Source organism: Leuciscus leuciscus, assembly GCF_965113295.1.
Source record: "Leuciscus leuciscus genome assembly, chromosome: 16".
NCBI classification, from domain to species: domain Eukaryota; kingdom Metazoa; phylum Chordata; class Actinopteri; order Cypriniformes; family Leuciscidae; genus Leuciscus; species Leuciscus leuciscus.
In genome coordinates, this window is record NC_138740.1 from 36492339 (window position 1) to 36515866 (window position 23528).

Below are 23528 nucleotides of genomic sequence, written 5' to 3' on the forward strand. Positions count from 1 at the left end.
CCTTTATGATGTCATCACCGTGTCCCCCCCGTCGAGTCCGCCAAAAAAAATAAAAAATAAAACACACCTCTACCAACAAGCTCACAACTTACAAGGTAAGACCGACGACTTTGTACATTCTCCTATTAATTAAACCATCAGTCTTCTACTACGGCTGATGTTAGTTGGCGAGTTATTGGCGAGTTATTGGCAGTAACTCGCCAATATTGGCGAGTTATTGGCAGTTGCCAGCCAAAATTGATCAGCATCGCTGACGTTCTGGCTCATTATAAATAACTAAAATAAAAGATTCAAATACTGTTTAGATATTTATATTTTTTATAGTGTGCCTAGCTAAAAAACTAAAAAAAAACTAAAACTAAACCCTGGCCTTTTGCGAGCTCATTTTCTGCCGGTGCAGTTTGTTAGCGCTCGCACTGGTGCCACAGAAAGGTTTCCTAAAATCTCTTTAAAATCTCTCTAATAACAATATATTTGAATAAATGGCATATACATATAATCAATACAATGGCATAAATGGACCATAATTATTACATAAATATTAATTAGTGCCATAAAATTCTCTCAAAATACAAAAGAAAACAATATTATTATTATTAATAAATTATAATACATTATTAATATTATTGAACAAAAATAGGGGGTCACTTTTGACCACGAAGAACACAAGTGTGACTCTCAAATAAAGGAGCACACTTTCTGTACCTGTTACTGTAAAAATAAGTTTACTCAATTCATGCGTAAAATTCAGAAATCATAATATTGATGAAAATGAACTCTATTACATATTAAAAATGTGACTATAACACATGCAACAACAAACAGGCTAACAAAAAAAAACCTGGAACATTTAAAAAAAAAATCTGTTTTCTCTCAACTTTAAATGAATTTTAATTGTGTCCATATTTTAAAGATTTATGCTCTGCATCTAAATTTTCTTCCTCTTATTTCTTTCTTCACTCCACAGATTCAACTTCATGCCTCACTTTCCTTTCTTCATTTACACATGTAAACTATAAAATAGCCAGTGAATGTCAGTTTATTTAATGAATTTGGGTATAGTTACTGAAGATTGAAGGTCATCCACTTTCTCACGTTTAGCCAAAGTGGGCCAGCAATATTTAAACAAATTACAAGGCAACTAACTTTTTTTTTTTTTTCTTTGAATTTTATTCCCTATTAACTGTAGTAACAAACCAAACAGGAACTGTTACAATAATATGTGTTTACATTTAGTGAGCAACCTTATAAATTATATTTTCTATGTCTCACCATGAGGGAGTCCTCCTTTGAGATCTGGCCACACCCAACAGTGGCATTACATCAGCCAAAACTATTTTATCATTTAGTCTCTTTAATTAAAGACCATTGTTGTGCTTGTAAAATGTACACCCATTGAGCACAGTTCAATAAAGCTTAAACAGCCCACTTTACCTAGTTCCAAGATATATTAAAGTTCAACTTTGGGGAATGAGGTTAAACTCTTGAGCAACACTTTGAACTTTTTTAAAGACATAAAAGCCCTTAAGCTGATTCACTTCTGTATAATTTAGTTAATTTTTTTTTTTTTTTTTTTTTTTTTTTTTTTGGTTTTATTTATCTATAGTTATTTTGTGTCATTGTTTAATGGGGTTTTTTTTCTTGCAAGTTTGTTGTTCTATATAATCGTTATGCATAATCAGATGCGTAGGATTTGTCATCTTTAGTGATTTAACTACTACTCTAGTTTGTACAAAGCAAACTTTTTTTTTTACAGTCTGTGGTACAAACACATATCCATGTTAGAAAAGGAACAGCAGGTGGCGTTATGTGCCTAAGCTGAGGAAAACACCAAACCAGCGAGATGGTCCTCACTGCAGAACACGAAATCCAGGGGGAGTTGTTGGATCCAGATCCAACTCCTCCCACCTTACGTATACCTAAACCTACCCATCTCCACCCCCTGATCCCTAAACCCACCCCTAAACCTAGCCATCTCCACCCCCTGATCCCTAAACCCACCCCTAAACCGACCCATCTCCACCCCCTGATCCCTAAACCCACCCCTAAACCTACCCATCTCCACCCCCTGATCCCTAAACCCACCCCTAAACCTACCCATCTCCACCCCCTGATCCCTAAACCCACCCCTAAACCGACCCATCTCCACCCCCTGATCCCTAAACCCACCCCTAAACCTACCCATCTCCACCCCCTGATCCCTAAACCCACCCCTAAACCGACCCATCTCCACCCCCTGATCCCTAAACCCACCCCTAAACCGACCCATCTCCACCCCCTGATCCCTAAACCCACCCCTAAACCCACCCATCTCCACCCCCTGATCCCTAAACCCACCCCTAAACCTACCCATCTCCACCCCCTGATCCCTAAACCCACCCCTAAACCTACCCATCTCCACCCCCTGATCCCTAAACCCACCCCTAAACCGACCCATCTCCACCCCCTGATCCCTAAACCCACCCCTAAACCTACCCATCTCCACCCCCTGATCCCTAAACCCACCCCTAAACCTACCCATCTCCACCCCCTGATCCCTAAACCCACCCCTAAACCCACCCATCTCCACCCCCTGATCCCTAAACCCACCCCTAAACCGACCCATCTCCACCCCCTGATCCCTAAACCCACCCCTAAACCGACCCATCTCCACCCCCTGATCCCTAAACCCACCCCTAAACCTACCCATCTCCACCCCCTGATCCCTAAACCCACCCCTAAACCGACCCATCTCCACCCCCTGATCCCTAAACCCACCCCTAAACCTACCCATCTCCACCCCTTAGATCTGGATCCAACTCCGCCCCCTGGATCTCGTGTACCGCAGTGATGTGCTACTGAAACCAGCCCCAAAAGAAGACGACGTTTTTGAAGCCTTTTATTTTTTTGTTTTTTTATTGAAAATATTTACAAACAAACATGGCTGCATAAAATCTGTTTCTTCAGAATAGGATACAGAGAAGATATAGCCAGAGGGAGCAGCTCTTAATACAAACAGGAAATATATATGTAGTCTTAGTAACAAAAATAAGGATGATTTATAAAAGGAAAAAGAAACATTCAAATAAACAAATTCAAATAAATAAACAGTAAGAAATTATTACATAACATAAGGGGAGAATTCAGTCATTGTTCAGCTAATAACCTCAGTTGGGAAGTGTTTTAGGGTATCATATATTTTTTGTGCTTTAGGACCTTTCAGAGTTTTTAAGGATTTTATATACAGTTTAAATTCATTTAAAAAAACAAAACAAATTTGGGAGGTGATTTCACAATTCTACATTTGTGAATGAAGAATTTAGCTAGACACACAATTGTATTAGTACAGAGCTCATCACCCTTGCTTTGCAATATCAATCCAAATGTTATGTCGTCACTGGAGAATGAAGACATCGGTTGCTTTACCCATTTATGTAGGCCTATATCACTCCAAAATATCTGTATCGCTTTACATGAGAAAAACAGATGGTCCGTAGTTTCGACATCATTTTCACAGAATGTACATGTATTATCATCTATGCCAAAGCGAAGTCTCAGTAATTCTTTAGAGGGGTAAATGTTGTCCATTACTTTGAAGTGTGTTTCTTTCACTTTAGGAGGTATAGGGAGTTTAGTATAAATTTTTGTAGGATGTTATTTTTATTTTGCCTTTTAGGGTAAAGATATTCAGTAAAACAATTTCTAATAAAGTGGTTTGTGCATTTTTTTTATCCAGAGCAAAAGATCCCTTGAATTGATATTGGGACCAATTGTGGTTGTATCGGATAATATGCCAAAATGTTTCTTGTTAGAAGGACAAATTCTTGGGGTAATGCTCTATGTAATTTAGTAAAGTCTGATTTTAAGGGTTTGAAATGATGTTTGATGCAAAATTGTTCATAATTTAAAAAATGTCCGTTGGTATCCATTAAGTCGGCTATGGACCATATATTTCTCCCATACCAATCTTCAAAGAACAGAGATCTGTTGCGGTGCAAAACATATCTATTATTCCAGAGTACAGATGTGTGGGGTGAGAAGTTATGTACGTATAACATTTTCCAATACAAGAGTATTTGTCTGTGAAACTCTGACAATGATATAGGTAATTGGTTAACACTAAAGTCCACTCTAAGAAGAAATTCTAATCCTCCAATTTTCTTGAATAAGGTCTTTGGAATACAATACCAAAAGGAGTTGCTGTGTTTGATCCAAGATTTTAACCAATTTATTTTTAAGGTTCCATTAAGGCAGTCAAAATCAATAACTTTTAGTCCTCCATCCTTTGTGTCTTTAACCATACTGCTTTTCTTCATATAATGTGGTGTGTTTCTCCAAATGAAGTTTAGGTTGATAGATTTAATCAATATGTTTGGCATGGCATTGGAATAGGCTGGGTAAGTACATCTTGATAAACATTCCATCTTAGTTAGATAAATTCGACCTAGTATTGATAGGTCCCTCTGTGTAGCCATATGTTTAGTCTTGATTTGCATTATTTAATTTTATTTTCTACATTCAAAAGTTGGCTTTGTTTTTGGTCCTTGGAAAGGTAAATCCCCAGGTATTTAATTTCTGATTTAATAGGGATATTACAGATGTTTTTCAGTGACGTGTCGTGTACAGCCAGCAATTCACACTTTTTTAAGTTTAATGTTAGGCCTGAGGCTTTTGAGAATTTTGGCAATAGTTGTTGAAATTTGGTATCTATCTTTTAAGAATATTGTTACATTTATGAAGCCGAGCTATAGATATGTATATGTAGGTACCACATTTGACCGCTCCAGGCACGTTGGCGCAACCGCCATCTTGGAACAGTCAGCGTGTCGTCATTCACAGTAAGAAAGACTTTAAAGACTAAGAAACATTTGGTTGTGAAACTGCCAATATTTAAATTCCCGAAGAAATGGGATAACCTTTCACAGGTGAGAATACTGGTTTGTGTTTTTATATTAACTCAGTATTACAGTTTTACTATGGTACTTTTTTAATAATTTAACTTTTACTATGGTAACTTTTTAATGTCGTGTTAGTTTAGCAAAAATCATCTGCTGAAGTTTATTGCAGATATAGATATTCGTCTAACTGCGGTTGCAGGTTGCAGATGCACAGTCAGCTTGCTCTCAGTGTTCACAGACATGCTTTGACCGTTCCAATATGGCGGACGGCAGTGGCCCATTAATCGTGTCCCTAACATAGACCGTAAAAGAAATGGACACAGCGACCCCATAGATTTCAACCATAGACAGTAAAAGAAATGGACACAGCGACCCCATAGACTTCAACCATAGACAGTAAAAGAAATGGACACAGCGACCCCATAGACTTCAACCATAGACAGTAAAAGAAATGGACACAGCGACCCCATAGACTTTAACCATAGACAGTAAAAGAAATGGACACAGCGACCCCATAGACTTTAACCATAGACAGTAAAAGAAATGGACACAGCGACCCCATAGACTTCAGCCATAGACAGTAAAAGAAATGGACACAGCGACCCCATTGGATTCAACCATAGACAGTAAAAGAAATGGACACAGCGACCCCATAGACTTTAACCATAGACAGTAAAAGAAATGGACACAGCGACCCCATAGACTTCAGCCATAGACAGTAAAAGAAATGGACACAGCGACCCCATTGGATTCAACGGAGAAAAGTGAAGTCAATTAGAAGCTCTCACTTCCTGATGGCTGAGCGTACTGCGCAGACTCAAACTGAGCTTGACGACGTAGATGTGACGTGAGCAACCTGTCTGACAGTTGTAAGTCTTCTAGTAGCTGTGCCAAGAGAAATCTGAATCATTCCCTTCCGAAACTTGCAGAGACGGAGAGTGTGAGTAGGAGGTGTCCATGAGCTAGGAGCAGGAGAAACTTTTGCTAAGTATTCTGATCAATTACTTTGTCATTTTGCCTCCACGTCCCCCCGATTGGGCGCGAGCTTCTCCTCCTGTCCATACGGTAATCTCTCTACTGTGCGACAGAGAGTCGCGTGTTATGACGCAATCGTTAGCCTATTTTTACTAAAACTGCTTCTACGGGGCCATAACGTAAGATACAAGGTAATGGAGCCTTTATACATTTTCGTGTTTCTTTAGAAATAAATAATGGACAAATGGAGTCTTTAAACGCCTCAGATGTAAAGTTATTCGCTGTCAAAGTGACGCCAAAATGAATGGGAGTCAATGGATTGCTAACAGCAGGTAATGGTCTGCTAATCAATGGCGGCCCCCGGGGGTGGTACGCTTTTTGGGCGCTGGATTACCCCCCTGTTTTTTTCCTCCTGACTGCCACAGCTGGCTCCATAGCTCAGTGGTTAGAGCACTGGTCTTGTAAACCAGGGGTCGCGAGTTCGATCCTCGCTGGGGCCTGGAAAGGCGATGCTTTTTCTTCCGACACGTTCATAATACATGATTGTCGTACTTCAAGAACAAGTGTTACAGTTTCACATAATACAAATAAGAAATACTGTTCTTCAAAAGAAAAAGGACCCCACGTAAATCAGCTTTTATATTTTTTATTCACTGTGTTTAATCTGTTTGGCAAATTGGTAGGAAAATATATTATGTAAAGAGACCTTTTTAAAATCAAAAGATTTTGCTGATAATATAATTTTTTATGAAAAAAGTATTAAATTAGCAAAACAAGCATTTTCACCAGTGGTTTCATTAGTTCCTATTGTGTTTATAAAATGTTCATATTTATATAATCAGTGCTGGGTCGATTATTTACAAATTGTAGTCTGTTACAAATTACATGACAAAAATGTATTACATCTAAAAAATATATAGCATTACACATTTTAGGTAATGTAATCAAACTACTTTTTGAAACTTTTAGATTACTTTTTTGACCCAACTCATTTATCACATTGATTTGAATATGATAATCTTGTACCATATTGATATAAAAATACAAACAGAAAGTTTGTTATTAACAAAATGAAGTGCATTAAACATTACATTACATCAGGGTTTCCCAAAATTAGGTTTCTGAAGGACAAATTAAAGCGTTCAAAATAAAACACTAAAAAGACTGAAATACCGCATTTACCTGCAAGTCAAGTGACCATAATTAAATTTGATCAGAGAACCGAGAACATGCAAATCTGTTGTTAATCTAATATAAAAATATATATTTAATTAAAATTTAAAAGATAAAATTAATTAGCGAGAATCAATAAATTATGAATAATTTACTGCCATTGTGTTACTAATATGTAATCATGAATCATAAAATCAATAGAAAAGTAACTAGTCTGATTATGAGTATTTTAAAAAGTAAAATAATCCAATTACAAGTAGCCTACTTCATTTTGGAATCTGATTGCATAATCCAGACTGCATGTAATCAGTTGCTACCCAGCACTGTATATAATCCACATAATGTATTACGAGATGATATAAAACCATATCAATTAAAAGTGCGGATAAAGTATCATAGATGAATAGCCTGTTACAACTTCTGTGCTTAGGTTAATGTTTGAATAAGACAAGATCATGTTTGCCACGTAGACACAAGTACACAAGAGTTGACACAAAACAAGTGCCATAAACATGTCCTATGAGCATGGTTTAATGTTGCAGATCACTCCACTCATGGGCCGTAGAGTTCCAGTGTCTTTAATGCTGAAAGACTGTCCAGGAACCAGACTGAACTCAAATCTCTGAAGCAGTTTGGCAAGCACAACTTTAGCCTCCATCTGAATGTAGAAATACGCTAAGTTGTTATGATCGCAGCAAATTTGGCACTTGGAAAACAAATTGTGCAAATGTGTGTTTGTTACCTGTGAGAAGACCTGCCCTAGACAGGTTCGTGGACCAAGTGCAAATGGGAAGTAGCAGTAATAAGGCCTTTCAGACAAGAACACAATTTGATATCATCAGATTTCATGCTATAATGTTTATAACATCCTCATAAAACTCATTTACAGCTTGTCCTCATAATGGCTTACTTGGGGGCATTCACATCAAATCTCTCAGGATCAAACTTCAACGGATCTTTGAAAAACTTTTCCAGTCTTTGAGAGACATAAGAACTGAACTGTATGGAAAAAGGTCAAAATGGTTCAAAATAGTCATGTATTCAAATACAATTAAACAAGTAAAATTGATGATGCCATTGTTCGAATTTATTGGAATTATTAAAATAGAATTAAGTCATAATTTACTCACCCTGGTTTTGTTCTAATGCAGTATGCTGTTCTTTCTTTTTCAGACCAGAAAAGGAGAAATTTAAGAAAAAAAGTCCTGCTCTGCATCATCCACTTAAGCGACCAGCATCAAGGCAGTGAAAAGCGACCAGCATCAAGCTTTTTAAAAAAAGACGCGAAAATATTACAGAATGATCCCATGCGACGTGTCGTATATCCCACGTGTTCTGAAGGGTTTATGATATGGTTTGGTAAAAATCCAACCAAAATTTTATGTATTATTTAAAGAAAATCCTGACCTCTGTGCACGACTGCATGTTCATGAGACTCTATTAGCGCCACAGTTCACTCTGACTCGCCCAGAAAAAGCACACAAGTTGTGAGAAATCAAGATGGATAAAAATGCAGTATGAAATACAACGCCTAGAAATCTCAATAAAAGTTGATGACAGTCAGAAGGACAGTTGAAAGATGTGAACGTGATAACTTCTTGTTGCGACGAACATAACGGAAATATTCACCTCAGAGAAGAAGGTACATGGATTGTATTTCATTTCGCATTTTTCCTAGTCTTGATTTCTCACAACTTGGGCCCTATCTTGCACCCAGCGCAATTGACTTTGTACAACGACGCATGTATCATTCTTATTTTGCACCCGACGCACAGTGGACTTTTCCCTTGAAAGGACGCACGCCGGTAAATTAGGGAATGAACTTGCGCTCCCGGGGGCGGTTTAGCGAAAAGAGGAGGAGTGTTCCGGCGCAAACGTTCCCTGGTGCTATTTTGCAGTTCTAGAAAACAATTCCACCACAGACCAGGAAAAAGCTAGTCTAAAGTCAGTGGCGCGTTCAGATGCTATTTTAAGGGCGCATGCTTGGCCATTATATAGCGTGTGCACAACGCGCATACACTTTGCTTCTCTCATCTACACATAGACGCAGCAGTTGTAATTTTTGCAAACCATACATAATTACAAGGAAAAATATTCCACATGAGGGAAATCATTGTGGTGTCCATGAAGATGTGAAAAAATAAGCATAAATCTAGCTTACACATTTACCAAAATTATTATATGCCTGTTTAAGCTTATTTGGGTGGGTTTCTCCCATCCCCATACAATGTCACTTTGTCTTTTACGGCCCTGACGAGAACGTCGGTCTCCTCGGCTATTAACCGCTCCTGGCGTGTGCCTGGCAAATCCGCCATTATAATAGCAAGCCGCCATGGAACAAGCACGCCTGCTCTTAGATCTCGCCCGAGATCCACCCACAAAGTTCCTTGCGTTTCGCGTTTGATACTTGCGTTTCAGATCATTAAAATAGGGCCCCTTGTGTGCTGTTTCTGGGCAAGTTGGGATAAACGCGCACATCGTGCACAGAAGACCAATGGCAGGATTTTTGGAGAATAATACATACAATTTCGTTTTTTTTTGCCAAACCCTATTGTATACTATAATTTACGACACATGCCGCATGGGATCATTTTGTGATACTTCTGCGTCTTTAAAAAAAAACTTGATGCTAGGCGCTATTCAATGCCATTATATGGATGAACGTGAGCAGGACATTTTTACAAATTCTCCTTTTGTGGTCCGAAAGAGAAAGAAGGGCATATGGCATTAGAACATCAAACGTGTGAGTAAACGAGGGTGAAATAACCCTTTAAAGACCCCCTGTGGTCAAAATCAAACTTTTAAATTTGTTTATGTCTATGTGGTGTTTTTAATATGATTTAAGACAAACCATGTGTAATTTGCATATTCAAAGAACCACCTATTCACAGAATCCCCTCCTTGAACTGCCACCTTACCGTGGTGGAGGGGTTTGAGTACCCGAATGATCCTAGGAGCTATGTTGTCTGGGGCTATATGCCCCTGGTAGGGTCAGGTCCTAGGTGACGGGTCAGACTAAGAGCGGTTCATAAACCCTTTATGATAATATTCAAAATGAGGACTGTGACGTTGCCCGGCATGGTGCAGCCGGGGCCCCACCCTGGAGCCAGGCCCGGGGTTGAGGCTCGTATGCGAGCGCCTGGTGGCCGGGCCTCCCCCCATCGGGCCCGGCCGGGCTCAGCCCGAAGGAGCGACGTGGGGCCGCCCTCCTGTGGGCTCACCACCTGCAGGAGGGGCCGTAAGCGGCCACCGTAAGGGGCCAGTGCAAAGTGGATCGGGTGGCAGTCGAAGGCGGGGGCCTTGACAACCCGATCCCTGGACATGGATGAAAACTAGCTCTAGGGACGTGGAACGTCACCTCGCTGGAGGGGAAGGAGCCTGAGATTGTGCGTGAGGTTGAGAGGTACTGACTAGAGATAGTCGGGATCACCTCCACGCACGGCTTGGGCTCTGGAACCACACTCCTTGAGAGAGGATGGACTCTTTACCACTCTGGAGTTGCCCGTGGTGAGAGGCGGCGGGCTGGTGTGGGTTTGCTTATAGCCCCCCAGCTCAGTCGCCATGTGTTGGAGTTCACCCCGGTGAACGAGAGGGTCGCTTCCCTGCGCCTTCGGGTCAGGGATAGGTCTCTCACTGTCGTGTGCAGAGTGCAGAGTACCCGGCCCTCTTGGAGTCTCTGGGAGGGGTGCTGGAAAGTGCCTCTACTGGGGGACTTCAACGCCCACGTGGGCAGTGACAGTGACACCTGGAGGGGTGTGATTGGGAGGAACGGCTCCCCTGATCTGAACCTGAGCGGTGTTCTGTTATTGGACTTATGTGTCAGTTACAGCTTGTCCATAACGAACACCATGTTCAAGCATAAGGGTGTCCATCAGTGCACGTGGCACCAGGACACCCTAGGCCGGAGGTCGATGATCGACTTTGTGGTCTTTTTATCCGACCTCTGGCTGTATGTCTTGGAACACTCGGGTGAAGAGAGGGGCGGAGCTGTCAACTGATCACTACCTGGTGGTGAGATGGATCCGATGGCTGGGGAGGAAGCTGGACAGACTCGGCAGAACCAAACGTACTGTGAGGGTCTGTTGGGAACGTTTGGCAGAGTCCCCTGTCAGAGAGATCTTCAACTTCCACCTCTGGCGAAGCTTCGACCGGATACCGATGGAGTCTGGAGATATTGAGTCCGAGTGGACCATGTTCTCCACCTCCATTGTCGACATGGCCGCTCGGAGCTGTGGCCGTAAGGTCTCCGGTGCCTGTCGAGGCAGCAATCCCTGAATCCGGTGGTGGACACCGGAAGTAAGGGATGCCGTCAAGCTGAAGAAGGAGTCCTATCAGGCCTGGCTGGCTTGTGGGACTCCTGCGGCAGTTGACGGGTACCGGAAGGCCAAGCAGACTGCACCCCGGGTGGTTGTGGAGGCAAAAAATTGGGCCTGGGATGAGTTCGGTGAGGCCATGGATAAGGACTACCGGTTGGCCTCGAAGAGATTCTGGCAAACCGTCCGGCGCCTCAGGAGTGGGAAGCAGTGCCCTACCAACACTGTTTACAGTGGAGCTGGGCAGCTGTTGACCTCAACTAGGGATGTCGTCGGACGGTGGAAGGAATACTTCGAGGATCTCCTCAATCCCACCGACACGTCTTCCATTGAGGAAGCAGAGGCTGAGGGCTCAGAGGTGGACAAGTCCATCACCCAAGCTGAAGTCACCAAGGTAGTCAAGAAGCTCTTCGGTGGCAAGGCACCGGGGGTGGATGAGATCCGCCCTGAGTACCTCAAGTCTCTGGATGTTGTGGAGCTGTCTTGGCTGACACGTCTCTGCAACATCGCGTGGCGGTCGGGGACAGTTCCTTTGGGCTGGCAGACCGGGGTGGTGGTCCCTCTTTTTAGGAAGGGTGTGTTCCAAATACAGCGGGATCACACTTCTCAGCCTCCCCGGGAAAGTCTATGCCAGGATACTGGAGAGGAGAATACGGCCGACAGTAGAATCTCGGATTCAGGAGGAGCAGTGCAGTTTTTGTCACGGTTGTGGTACACTGGACCAGCTCTATACCCTCTCCAGGGTGCTGGAGGGTTCATGGGAGTTTGCCCAACCAATCCACATGTGCTTTGTGTGGATTTAGAGAAGGCATTCGACTGTGTCCCTTGCGGCATCCTGTAGAGGGTGCTCTGGGAGTATGGAGTCCGGGGCCCTTTGCTAAGGGCTGTCCGGTCCCTGTACGACTGGAGCAGGAGCTTGGTTCGCAAGCCAGACTCGTTCCTGGTGCATGTTGGACTCCGGCAGGGCTGCCCTTTGTCACCGGTTCTGTTCATAATTTTTATGGACAGAACGTCATATGGTGTCAGGTTTGGGGACCACGCGATTTCGTCTCTGCTTTTTGCGGATGATGTTGTCGTGTTGACCTCATCAAACCAGGACCTTCAACATGCACTGGGACGGTTTGAAGCCGAGTGTGAAGCAGCTGGGATAAGAATCAGCACCTCCAAATCCGAGGCCATCGTTCTCAGTCGGAAAAGGGTGGCTTGCCCACTTCAGGTTGGTGGAGAGTTCCTGCCTCAAGTGGAGGAGTTCAAGTGTGGGAAGGATGGAACAGGAGATTGACAGATGGATCGGTGCAGCTTCTGCAGTAATGCAGTCGATGTACCGGTCTGTCGTGGTGAAGAAAGAGCTGAGCTGCAAGGTGAAGCTCTCGATTTACTGGTCAATCTACGTTCCTACTCTCACCTATGGTCATGAGCTGTGGGTCTTGACCGAAAGGACAAGATCCCGGATACAGGCGGCTTTCGAAATGAGCTTTCTCCGCAGGGTGGCTGGGCGATCCCTTAGAGATAGGGTGAGGAGCTCGGAAGAGCTCTGGCCTGGGAACGCCTCGGTGTCCCCCCGGAAGAGCTGGAGGAAGTGTCTGGGGAGAGGGAAGTCTGGGCATCTCTGCTTAGACTGCTGCCCCCACGACCCGGCCCCGGATAAGCGGAAGAAGATGATGATGATAGAACCGCGTATACTAAATGAGTCAAGGGTGTAGAGTTACATTCAAGCTATTATAAGGCATGAAGACATTTTTTCAAGGAAAAAACCTTTACATTTGTAATTTTGGTGATCAAGGATGAGTTTTAAGGGATACAATTATTGACTACAGGGGGACTTTAACTAAAATATAATATTTCCAAACAATGTTGAAGATTTATTTCTATCTCCATTCAAGTAGACAGGAGCTGTACTTGTGTAGCTAGAAATAGCTTCCCCAGCCAGGTACCACACTGGCCACAGAGTGAACAGACCAGCATTACTGGGAATCTGGCAATACTCACAGCAATAGAGCAGCCGCCTGGGACTTTCAGCCCATTTATAACCATGTCCTCATGCAACCAGCGATTGGTCCCTGGAGCAGTGGGGTACAGTCGCAGTGTTTCCTTCAAGACCTAATACATTGAGTCAACAATACAAAGACCATTCAGAGAAATGGATACAGAACCATTTGTGTTTGTAGCATAAAATACCATCTCTGAAGACCAGGGGTGTCCAATCCTGTTCTTGGAGATCTACCTACAAGCAGAGTTCATTATCCAACCGTGATCCAGTACACCTGTCTGTAATTAACAAGTGCTCCTAAAGATCTCAATTAGGCGGTTCTGTTGTGTTGGATCAGGGTTAGAGCTTTGCAGGAACTTTGCAGGAAGACAGATCTCCAGGAACGATCCGGGTTACTTGACTGTAACCCTGTTCCCTGAAAAAACAGAATGAGATGCTGCGCTGCTTAGCGCATTGGGAACGTCTTTAATCGTGACCAGCAGTGAATATTGTATGAAACACGTCAATAGAATTGACCCGGAGGAAATATAGCTTCGGTCGATTATGTCATTGGCACGCACCCACAACACGAGGCTATAAATAGATGTGCCACATATTTTGTCTGAAGAGCAGTCCTGGGACATCTTCAGCACAGCAATGCAGCGCAGCATCTCAATCCACTTTTTCAGGGAACAGGGTTACAGTCAAGTAACCTGGATCGTTCCCTTTCAAAAGCTACAATCAATGCTGCGCTGCTTAGTGCATTGGGAACGAGAATACCCACGCCACCGTGCTTGAAGGTGTCTAGACCCCTTACGTTTGTGTAGGTAAATCCTGAGAGTGGTGGGGCATGTGCCTGTTGATAATTCTTCCTGCAGGAAGTCCAGAACTGAAGCAATCTGGCAGTTGACCAGATCTGCATTATGTACAACACACCACCTTTCAAATACACCCCATTTGCTGGCATAACTCTTTCTAGTGGAGGAAGCCCTAGCACTTAGAATGGTCTAAATAACATCAGGCGAAAGCCCAGTGTTTTTCAATTGGTACCCATCAGGGGCCAAACATGAAGGTTCCACAGGTCGGGCCTGGGATTGAATATCGCGCCTTCCACCTGAGACAGAAGGTCCCTCCTCACTGGAATCGCCCATGGCGAGCCGTCGAGGAGAGATATTATCTCCGAGAACCATAATCTTTTCGGCCAACACAGCGCTATCAGTAAGAGGCAAGACCCTTGTTGGCGAACTCTGGCTAGAACTCCTGGGAGCAGAGAAACAGGAGGAAACGCATACAGGCGCATTTTGGGCCAGACCAAGGGGGGCTGGGTGACTCAGAGAGAAGTAGAGGGGACATTGTGCTGTCTGATGGGAGGCGAAGAGATCCACCTCCGCTTCGTAAAATCTGGTCCAAATCTGTTTCACTACTTCTGGGTGGAGTTTCCGTTCCCCCATCGGTAGTTTCTGTCTGGACAGTAAATCCGCTCCCACATTCAGATGTCCTGGAATGTACACTGCCCTGAGTGACACGAACTTGTCCAGGGCCCAGAGAAAAATCTGCCTCGCTATTCTGTTCAGATTGCGTGAGCGTAGACCTCCCTGATGATTTATGTAAGAGACTGCCGATGTGTTGTCCACCCGCACTAGGACATGACAGCCCCTCAACTGAGGGAGAAAGTATTTCAGGGCCAGAAATACAGCCATCAGCTCGAGGCAGTTGATGTGCCAATCGAGCTGATGACCCTCCCATTCCCCTTGAGCTGGACGACCACTTAAGACCGCTCCCCAGCCCATCAGGGAGGCGTCTGTCATAAACCGTTTGCGATGACAAGGCGTCCCTAGAGTGGGACCCAAGGCGAGGAACCGGGGTCTGAGCCACAGAGATAGTGTACGAAGCCCGCGGCACGTCACTTTTAATTGCCTTTGAGGAATGGCCCTTGGATGAAATCCCCTGGCTTTTAGCCACAACTAAAACGGTCTCATGTGCAACAGCCCCAGAGGATTAACCCTGGATGCTGAAGCCATGAAACCTAGCATCTTTTGGTTTAGCATTCTGGGCAGGAGAAAGAACGCTTTTCTTGGCGTTGAGTCTCAACACTAGAGAAACTAGATGAGCTGACACAATGTCTCTGTGTTGAAGCGCCATCTCTTGCGATTGTGCTAGTATTAACCAATCGTCGATGTAATTCAAAATGCGAATGCCCTGGAGTCGTAATGGAGCCAGTGCTGCATCCATGCATTTTATGTAAGTGCGGGGTGACAAGGCTAGACCGAATGGAAGAACCCGAAATTGGTACGCTTCGCCCCTGAAAGCGAACCTCAGGAACTTCCTTAGTTGTGGCAATATTTCTATGTGAAAATATGCATCCTTCAGATCGACCGTAACGAACCAATCGTGATGTTGAATTTGCGACACGACTGTCTTGACAGTAATCTGCTGTAATAGCCCAACTCTCTCTCTGGAAGAGGAACATGTTCTATGGCCTCTTTGCTCAGAAGAGTTTGTAGCTCTTGTAGTTCCTGTCTACCCCCACCAGACTGGGCGCCAGACCACCATGACTTCCTCTTTCTAATAATAATAGCCCTGAGGTCTGGCTTGGGAGGTTGCTGAGCACGACGAGCCTGTCCCCAATCCTTATGAGGGGGAGCACGGCTCGCCACACTCTGATTTTTCACCTCCCTGGCTTTTGAAGGACCGGGGAGAGGTTCAGTGGCCGATGGCCCCTCCCCTTGAGTGTGACGAGGAAGGAACTGAACGAATGCTTCTTCGTGCTTCTTAACCTCCCTGAACCTGGTGACGACAGTATTGATGGAGTCGCCAAAAAGGCCAGAGGGTGAAACAGGGAAATCTAACAGAAACACACAATCTTTCTCTTTAATTCCTGTCAGATTAAGCCACAGGTGCCTCTCCGTGTTGACCAAAATCGACAGATCTGTGGCTTGACGAAGCTCAGAGAACGCTTCCTCGTCGATCGTACTGCCCGCACTCAAGTCCTTCAACAGGTCAGCCTGGTACGCCTGTAACACTGCAGCGCAGCACCAGCCTGACCTGCAGCTTGGTAAACTTTACCCACAAGAGCCGAAGTTGTTCTGCACGGCTTTGTGGGGAGGGTAGGCCTCTTTATCGAAGATGCCGACCCAGGCGAGAGATAGCTTGCGAGCGTCTGTTCAACCTGTGGCATCTCCGTATACCCCCGCGACTTAGACAGCTCATCATGGAGGTCCTCGAAGAAGGGAAGAGACTGATGTTGTGGTCCCTCCCCCCTGCCACCGGACAGAAACCTATCCTCTAGCTTACTATGTTTGGGGGGCTGGATGGTGTTTTAAGCCCCCAATGGCTCCTTAGAGGCAGCTAACCCTACCCTCAACCTTAAACCTACCCATCCCCTCGTTGCCTGGAAGGCGCCGTTGGGGGCTTAAAACACCAAACACCGTTTGGGGGTCTCTTGTTCGCGTGGCCAGTCAAGCTGTAACCTGGCCACCGCACGAGTAACCACCTCGAGCAATTCCTCGACAGATTTACTTTCGTGAGAGAAACGCTCAGAGGTAGGCTGCTCGAAGTCCGCAGATCCAAGAGATATATATCGTCATCCCCCTCTTGAACAAAAGAAGCACCGGAGCGCGCTTCGGGATCACGAGAGGGGACGTCTGGATCTGGTGATACAGCAAGCGTTAGGGAAGGATCCGTCTCTTGCTCATCATTCAAATCAATGCGGGAGCCCCACAATGGTAATGTGGGTGTGGTTTGAAAATAATTCAGGCGAGCATGCAGCATCTTAACAGTAAATAGTTCACAATGCTCGCACTCGCCATTCTCCAAAACCAAAGCCGCATGCTCCTCCCCCACACAAACAAAACAGTAATTGTGTGTATCCAAATCTGATATACGATGAGAACATGGAGGGACACAACGCTTACTCTTTTGTTGACAAATTTTTTACTTGTATAAACTCTTTTATAGACGTTCAGAGAAAATGAGAATTTCTGCACACTACCAGTTGGAAACAAACTCCTCACAAAGATCTGTAGTCAGATATAAAGAGAGAGAGAGAGAGAGTTTGACGCACACATGCACAGAATGGCCTCTGAAGACAAAAGACCTGACGATGCACTTGTGGCTCATCTATTTATAGCCTCGTGTCGCGGGTGCGTGCCGATGACGTCATCAACCGAGGCTATGTTACCTCCGGGTCAATTCTAATGTGTTACACACAATATTCACAGCTGGTCACGATTAAAGACGTTCCCAATGCGCTAAGCAGCGCAGCATCGATTGTAGCTTTTGAAAGGGAACAGGATTGGGCATCCCAGCTGTAGACCAACCTGAGACAAGTAAGTGAATTTTCCAAGGTCTTCATATGAAATATCTCTCTTTGTCCCAAGAACTTCATCCACTTCTGCTTTAGCCCTGGGAATGAAAAGAAATTCAAACTAGAGCATTGTAATAAAAGTCAATGTGGAATAGGTCCATATTTCCAAGAACTGTTTTATTGTTTACCGTTTATATATCTCAGGATGTCTCCCTAATTCCATGATTGCAAACGAGAGCTGATTTGCTGTTGTCTCTTGCCCTGCAAAAGAAACAAGCACTGTTTATATTGGCAGGGGTTTTTATGAGCAAAAATTAAACAAAGCTGTAACTCACCAGCAATGAAGAAAGTCACGAAATTGTCCAACATCAGCTCATCATCTTTAGTGTTAGTAACATTTTCCTCCTCTGCAGCAAAAATGGAAAGTGTTAAATAGTTTAACTCTACCAGTGTTGTGTTGAATATGTTATTATTATAGCTATTAACTGATTCAAATTTGGAATGAAATTAATTACATGATATGCTGATTAACCACTTTAATTCCCTGATATACTTCAGGCAAAACCTAAGAACAAACAGGTGTGTATACTGCTGTATGATATTCATTTAAATTTATTTGACTTTTTAATTTGTATGTGCAGAATTTTTGTATGTGCAGTATTTCATTTTATTTTTATTTTGATAGTAGAATGTTTGAAAGTTTAGTATGCTAATTGTTATTTATCTGTATATTTTTGTTGAAAAAAAAATCCTGCACTGAAAATGCCCTCCACTCCGGCCCGTGTTGATCTATGTAAACATTTTAGATGGACATGGACATCTTTAGTCGTTAAGTTGCATCTTGCACCATGAAAGCTACATTTTTAAGACAACGTGTCAAGTAAAAGTACATGCAGTTTAACTTTTTATTTATTTTTTTATGTGTCCTTTTTGTGATCTTTGGCCAACTTGTATTTGAACATGAACTGCTCCAATGGTAAATTATTTATCAATTTTTACAGATTTAGTAGGTTTAAAATGTACAAATACAGTTTAACTTTTTAAAATGTGTCTGGTTCCTGTATTCTGTTCCTTTTGGTTGCATTATTCACTTTTTGGCGTTGTATTTTAACTTTTTTTTTTAATTGTTCAAATGTTAAATTACTTATCAAATTTTCACACTTGTTAAGTTTAACCGTGGTATGGTAATTAAATAATTAATTACAATTTTTATAATATGCAGCCCATTTAAAAGTTACCTGTACAACAAATGGAAGAAGGAGACCCACATACCTGCCGTTCTGAGGATTTGTGTGAGAATGTCTTGGGGTACATCTTCTCCATTTTCTACTGCTGTCTTCCTGTTTTGTATCCATTTTTGTCCTGTTTCACGCAGGAGTTCAGCTGCATCTTCAATTTGCTGTATAATCTTCCAATTCTTGGGAAAAAGCTGAGGTTCCACATTTAAAAAATAAAAACAGATTATATTACATTAACCATACAACTTTTTTGTGACATAAGCAATTTGGTTGGATTCTTACTCTAAAAAATGGGTCTCTGATATCCAACACCATGCCTTTTAAACACAGCTCTACTGCATTCTGGAAGGGGCTGTCAGTTTGCATCAAGAAATTCAAATCAACACCGAAAGCCACCTGTGGATAAAAACATGACTACTAAGTATTGATCAACAGCTGATTTGACTTTCCTTGTATTAGGCTTTCCCTCGGATTAGCAGAAAGGGAAGTGAAACCTTGCAAATGACATCGAGTGTGACACAGTTGACCAGGTCGTGCATGACGGCAGGTGTTTTTGTCTCAGCCATTTCCTCCAGCTTTTCCATTAGGCGCTCCGACATCTCGTTAAAAGTGCCCATCGAGCCTCGTAAGTATCTGACGAATGAGACCGCATCAGCTGAGGTGCATCTGTATCACATTTCAGATTGTCTGTATTTGACTCACAAGCTGCTAAAGGCAGGATCCATGATGCGACGCTGCCTGTACCAGGTGTCATGGTCCGTAGCCGTAATTAGCCCGTTCCCCAGGAACCTGAGAAGATTGAGTCATGTGACTTATTCAACTGTAAAGTCACCACTGGCAAAGCAAATCCCATAAAATATTCAAATTCGAATATGAATTAAGCCGCAGTCACACTAGACTTTTAGAATGCAAAATGTATTCAATACATATTTTTTAAAACATACATTCAACATATAACAAATAATAATAAATACAAAATGTAAAAATAGTCTACAGTCTACTCCACCTCCCCTCAAAACTGCAAACATGCAGCTTTAAAGTGTGAGTTCTTTGAATACCTTTGGAATAAACCAAAGGTATTACTGAGCATATACTTTTTTCCTCAAATATAATACACTTATGGTATATTGCTTGTATGTTTCGAAGATACTCGAAATGAATTTGTAACTGTAACACATATAAATGTAATTAGTCCCTACACAGGCATATACTTAAAGTATACTAAGAATACTTGAAGTTGTTCCAATTTAGCACACAACAGTACACTAAAAAGTTATGCTTTACTACAATTTAATTACAACTAAAATATTCTTAATACAAAATGAGTTGTTCCGAAATAGCACATTCAAGTTAATTAATCATTAACACACTTGAAATATACTGAATTAGTCTGGCTGCACGTATACTTTGCTTTTTATTTTTTCACCAGGGAGAGCATGTACAGTGTTAGCCAAAAGTGATGTTCGGCCGAGGAAAATTCTTCACCCTTTGTTCAAAAATGACTACAAATTGTTAAAGATTTTGTAAACATATTGCGGAGTGGTGCAATGAAACATGCCAAATTGTGCAGCCATAATATTGTCCAAGCTGTCATACAAAGAAATCATGAACACATGCAATAACAAGAAAAACAACAATATATGAATAACTGAATATAGCATTTTGTTCTTCCCTCATATTTAAATCCCCTCATATTTAGATGGTTTTATCAAACTTGTATTGTCATTAAAAACAAACATCCCCTCCGGACATCACTTTTTGCCACTACTGTAGATGATTTTAAAGCTATCGGACTAAATGCAGCATAGCTCAGCTTTTGATTTCATGGGGCCCGGGATGGAAATTAGCACCCGCCACCAGCCAAATGCGGGTGATTTTGTGTTGTGGCGGGTAAATTCGCTTCACCTACCGGCCACCGTGGCGGGTAAATAAAAATATACTGTTTCACACAGACGGCGGACACTTTTAGAGGACATAAGTGTACGCTGAAATAAAGTCTTTCACCTCAGAAAAACGGACTTTCTTGTCCTGTCACGTCAGCCGTTATCCTGTTCTCATAGCGAACACTCTTCAAATGCACGCGCAAATGTGGCGGCGCGCGCTGTGTATCGCCTCACTGTATATAAAGTGCAAAATAAACTACAAGCATGCAACGCCGTTACGTTGTAAATTACACAAAATAATAGTAATGCAGGGATGATTTTCATACTATTCACCAGGAGCAGTTTCCATGGTTCATTAACAGTTATTGTTAATATTGTGTATTCACCATGGTAACTGTCGTTTCCATATTAACCCCAAAATGCCACTTTATTTTTCTTTGTGTTATTTTTTATATTTTTAAATGACTCTAGTGGCTCATACCAACGTTGTATTAACAAAAACTAGTTTGGAACTGCTATTTAATAGCTTTAGCATAGGCCTAATGTTTATTTATTAGTAGCCTACTAGTCTTTACTATTAGTCATATTCTTACAATTTATGTTAAGTAAAGGGGGACAGTACTTGTGTGTGTGGAAATAGCCGGTTTCAATAAAACTACTTGTGACATGTCATATTTGGCTTTGACTTTGACTGAACATTTGCTCTCACTTTGCGGAAAAAATATCGGGATATAGGCTATATCGTATATCGATATTCAGCCTAAATAATCGGGATATGACTTTTGGTCCATATCGCCCAGCCCTAGTTTCATTGTTGGGACTAAAAACCTAAAACTGGAAGCCATAAAAGACCACGAATCATTCAAATGCCACATCCAGGTAAAAAAGAGAAATATATATATAAGAGAGAAAGAGAAAATGTCAGTATTTCATTGAGACTTGAGATTAAATAAACTGCTTAAGTATTGTAGATCTTGTAGTATTAATTTTCACATGCAGTTACACATTGTCGGTTAAAAACAAGAAAGTGGCTGGTAAAAACATTGAGTGGCTGGTAGATTTTGAAATCCACCAGCCACAGTGGCCGGTGGACAAAAAAGTTAATTTCCATCCCTGGGCCTTTACCATAAAAACTTCTGGATGATAGTAGTAATGTGCCTTAGTGTACCACACTGCTATCAATGTAGAGATATTGACACTAGACTTCATCAGCAATGCTATGACATATCCAGAAAAAATTAAACATACCTTTTTCCAAACAAGTTAAAGAGGCGTTTGTAGACAAAAGGATCTTTGATATACTTAGGTGACATCAGGATTGTCTACAATAACAGGGCAGAGATTTTTTTTTATTATTCGATTTTGTGGCTTCTGATACAATTTTTTCTTTTCTTTTTTAATAAAGAAATATAATATTTACCTTTGTAGCCTCAGGACAATAAACCATGATCATGACAGAATGAAAAGTGTAAATCCTGTAGACAGGACCATATTTCTCTCCCCTTAAAAACAAGAACATGGTCACATTGGCGAGAACGCTTTACCAAATTTCCCCTAGAGGATTAATAAACACTATATCCATATATCTATTTATTTAGCTGAAGTGAGGAAATGCCTGCTATTCAGTGAAACAACTGTGTTTTTATTATAGTTTAGTAAATGTATATTGATGAAGTGGAAAGCATAAAACTGTAGGCTATTATTTTCCAGCAGTTTCTCAGAAGCTTATGCTAGAAGATGGCTTAATATTTCTCTATATTTCAATAACGTTCAGAAGTGTTCTTCTGAAAAAAAAATATTAAATTACATTAAATCATTTGACTTTTTAGAGTACAAACATTAAACAAATCACACACACACACACACACACACACACACACAGAGAGAGAGAGAGAGAGAGAGAGAGCGAGAGAGAGAGAGAGAGAGAGAGAGAGAGAGAGAGAGAGAGAGAGAGAGATATGCAATGTCACTGCCTATGTGATATTACGTAACAATTGACACGTTTTGTAGATGCAAGGTCAAAACAACAAGATATTACTCTGGCAAAAATTTGCAAATAATCTGTGTTTATACAAGAGTTTTGTTCTTACCACTGAAGAAAAAGGTCGTGCACAAGACTTTTCGAGTTCATTGCTCTTCTGAAAGATGGTACATGCCCCAGCAGAAAACTGTCAGAACATCAGTTTTCAAGTTAATTTATCTCAACTGACAAATACTGACTTACTGCAATACCGTTATATAGTTGTATCAAACACATTTGTATAGAGAACACATTCATAAAGTTTCTTACTTATCTCTTGGAGGTCCAGGTATATGATCATATTTCTGATGAACATGTCTTACATACAGACAATATGCAATAAATGCAGTGAAAACTGCAGCGAGCAGGTAAAACATCATAAAGGAGACCCATTCTGAGATCATGATGGTTCAGTACAGTAGCTCAATGTGCGTCTGCCTCGTAGGTCTGCCTTACCTACAAATGATTTAATTTCCGGGTCTCTGGAACTTGTTCTGAACGGTTGTGGACCATAGAGGGCAGTACTAGTCTTCTTCCCATAGACAGTAAAAGAAAACCGAACCATTAATGAGGTTTCTGACCTTCTGACCACTTTTCAGTTGGTAAACATGGTGACGTTTTTTTGTGGGTGGAGCTTAGGTGGAGGCAGAACGATCCTCTGGCCGCTTCACTAATGTTAGTTTGCAAGTTTTGTTAGCTTGTTTTTTAACAATGACTGGGGAAAATCCGATTTTATTTTAATGTGCAAGGTCACTCACTGTCCAGGACCGCGAT

The 23528-nt window shown here is 42.1% G+C and overlaps 1 protein-coding gene across 1 annotated transcript; it reads right to left on the reverse strand.

The window, feature by feature from the left end:
• Positions 1–6482: 6482 nt before the first annotated feature.
• Positions 6483–23231, reverse strand: LOC309477404 (cholesterol 24-hydroxylase-like). The gene is made up of 15 exons (XM_082140662.1): positions 23025–23231; positions 22825–22902; positions 22155–22236; positions 21983–22056; positions 19554–19640; positions 19346–19484; positions 19134–19247; positions 18886–19042; positions 17949–18020; positions 17802–17874; positions 17627–17711; positions 13328–13438; positions 7936–8024; positions 7768–7834; positions 6483–7683 (listed from the first exon to the last, which is right to left on the reverse strand). Exons 1-15 carry the CDS (start codon positions 23156–23158, stop codon positions 7543–7545), a joined length of 1503 nt encoding a protein of 500 aa, XP_081996788.1. The 5' UTR covers positions 23159–23231; the 3' UTR covers positions 6483–7542.
• Positions 23232–23528: the final 297 nt, after the last annotated feature.

Coding starts and splice junctions, on each gene's coding strand:
- LOC309477404 (XM_082140662.1), bottom strand. CDS start 23,158: ATGATCTCAGAATGGGTCTCCTTTATGATGTTTTACCTGCTCGCTGCA. Junction 17,875..17,948: donor CGTGACTTTCTTCATTGCTG/GTGAGTTACAGC, acceptor TTTCTTTTGCAG/GGCAAGAGACAACAGCAAAT. Junction 13,439..17,626: donor AATTCACTTACTTGTCTCAG/GTTGGTCTACAG, acceptor TCAATGTATTAG/GTCTTGAAGGAAACACTGCG.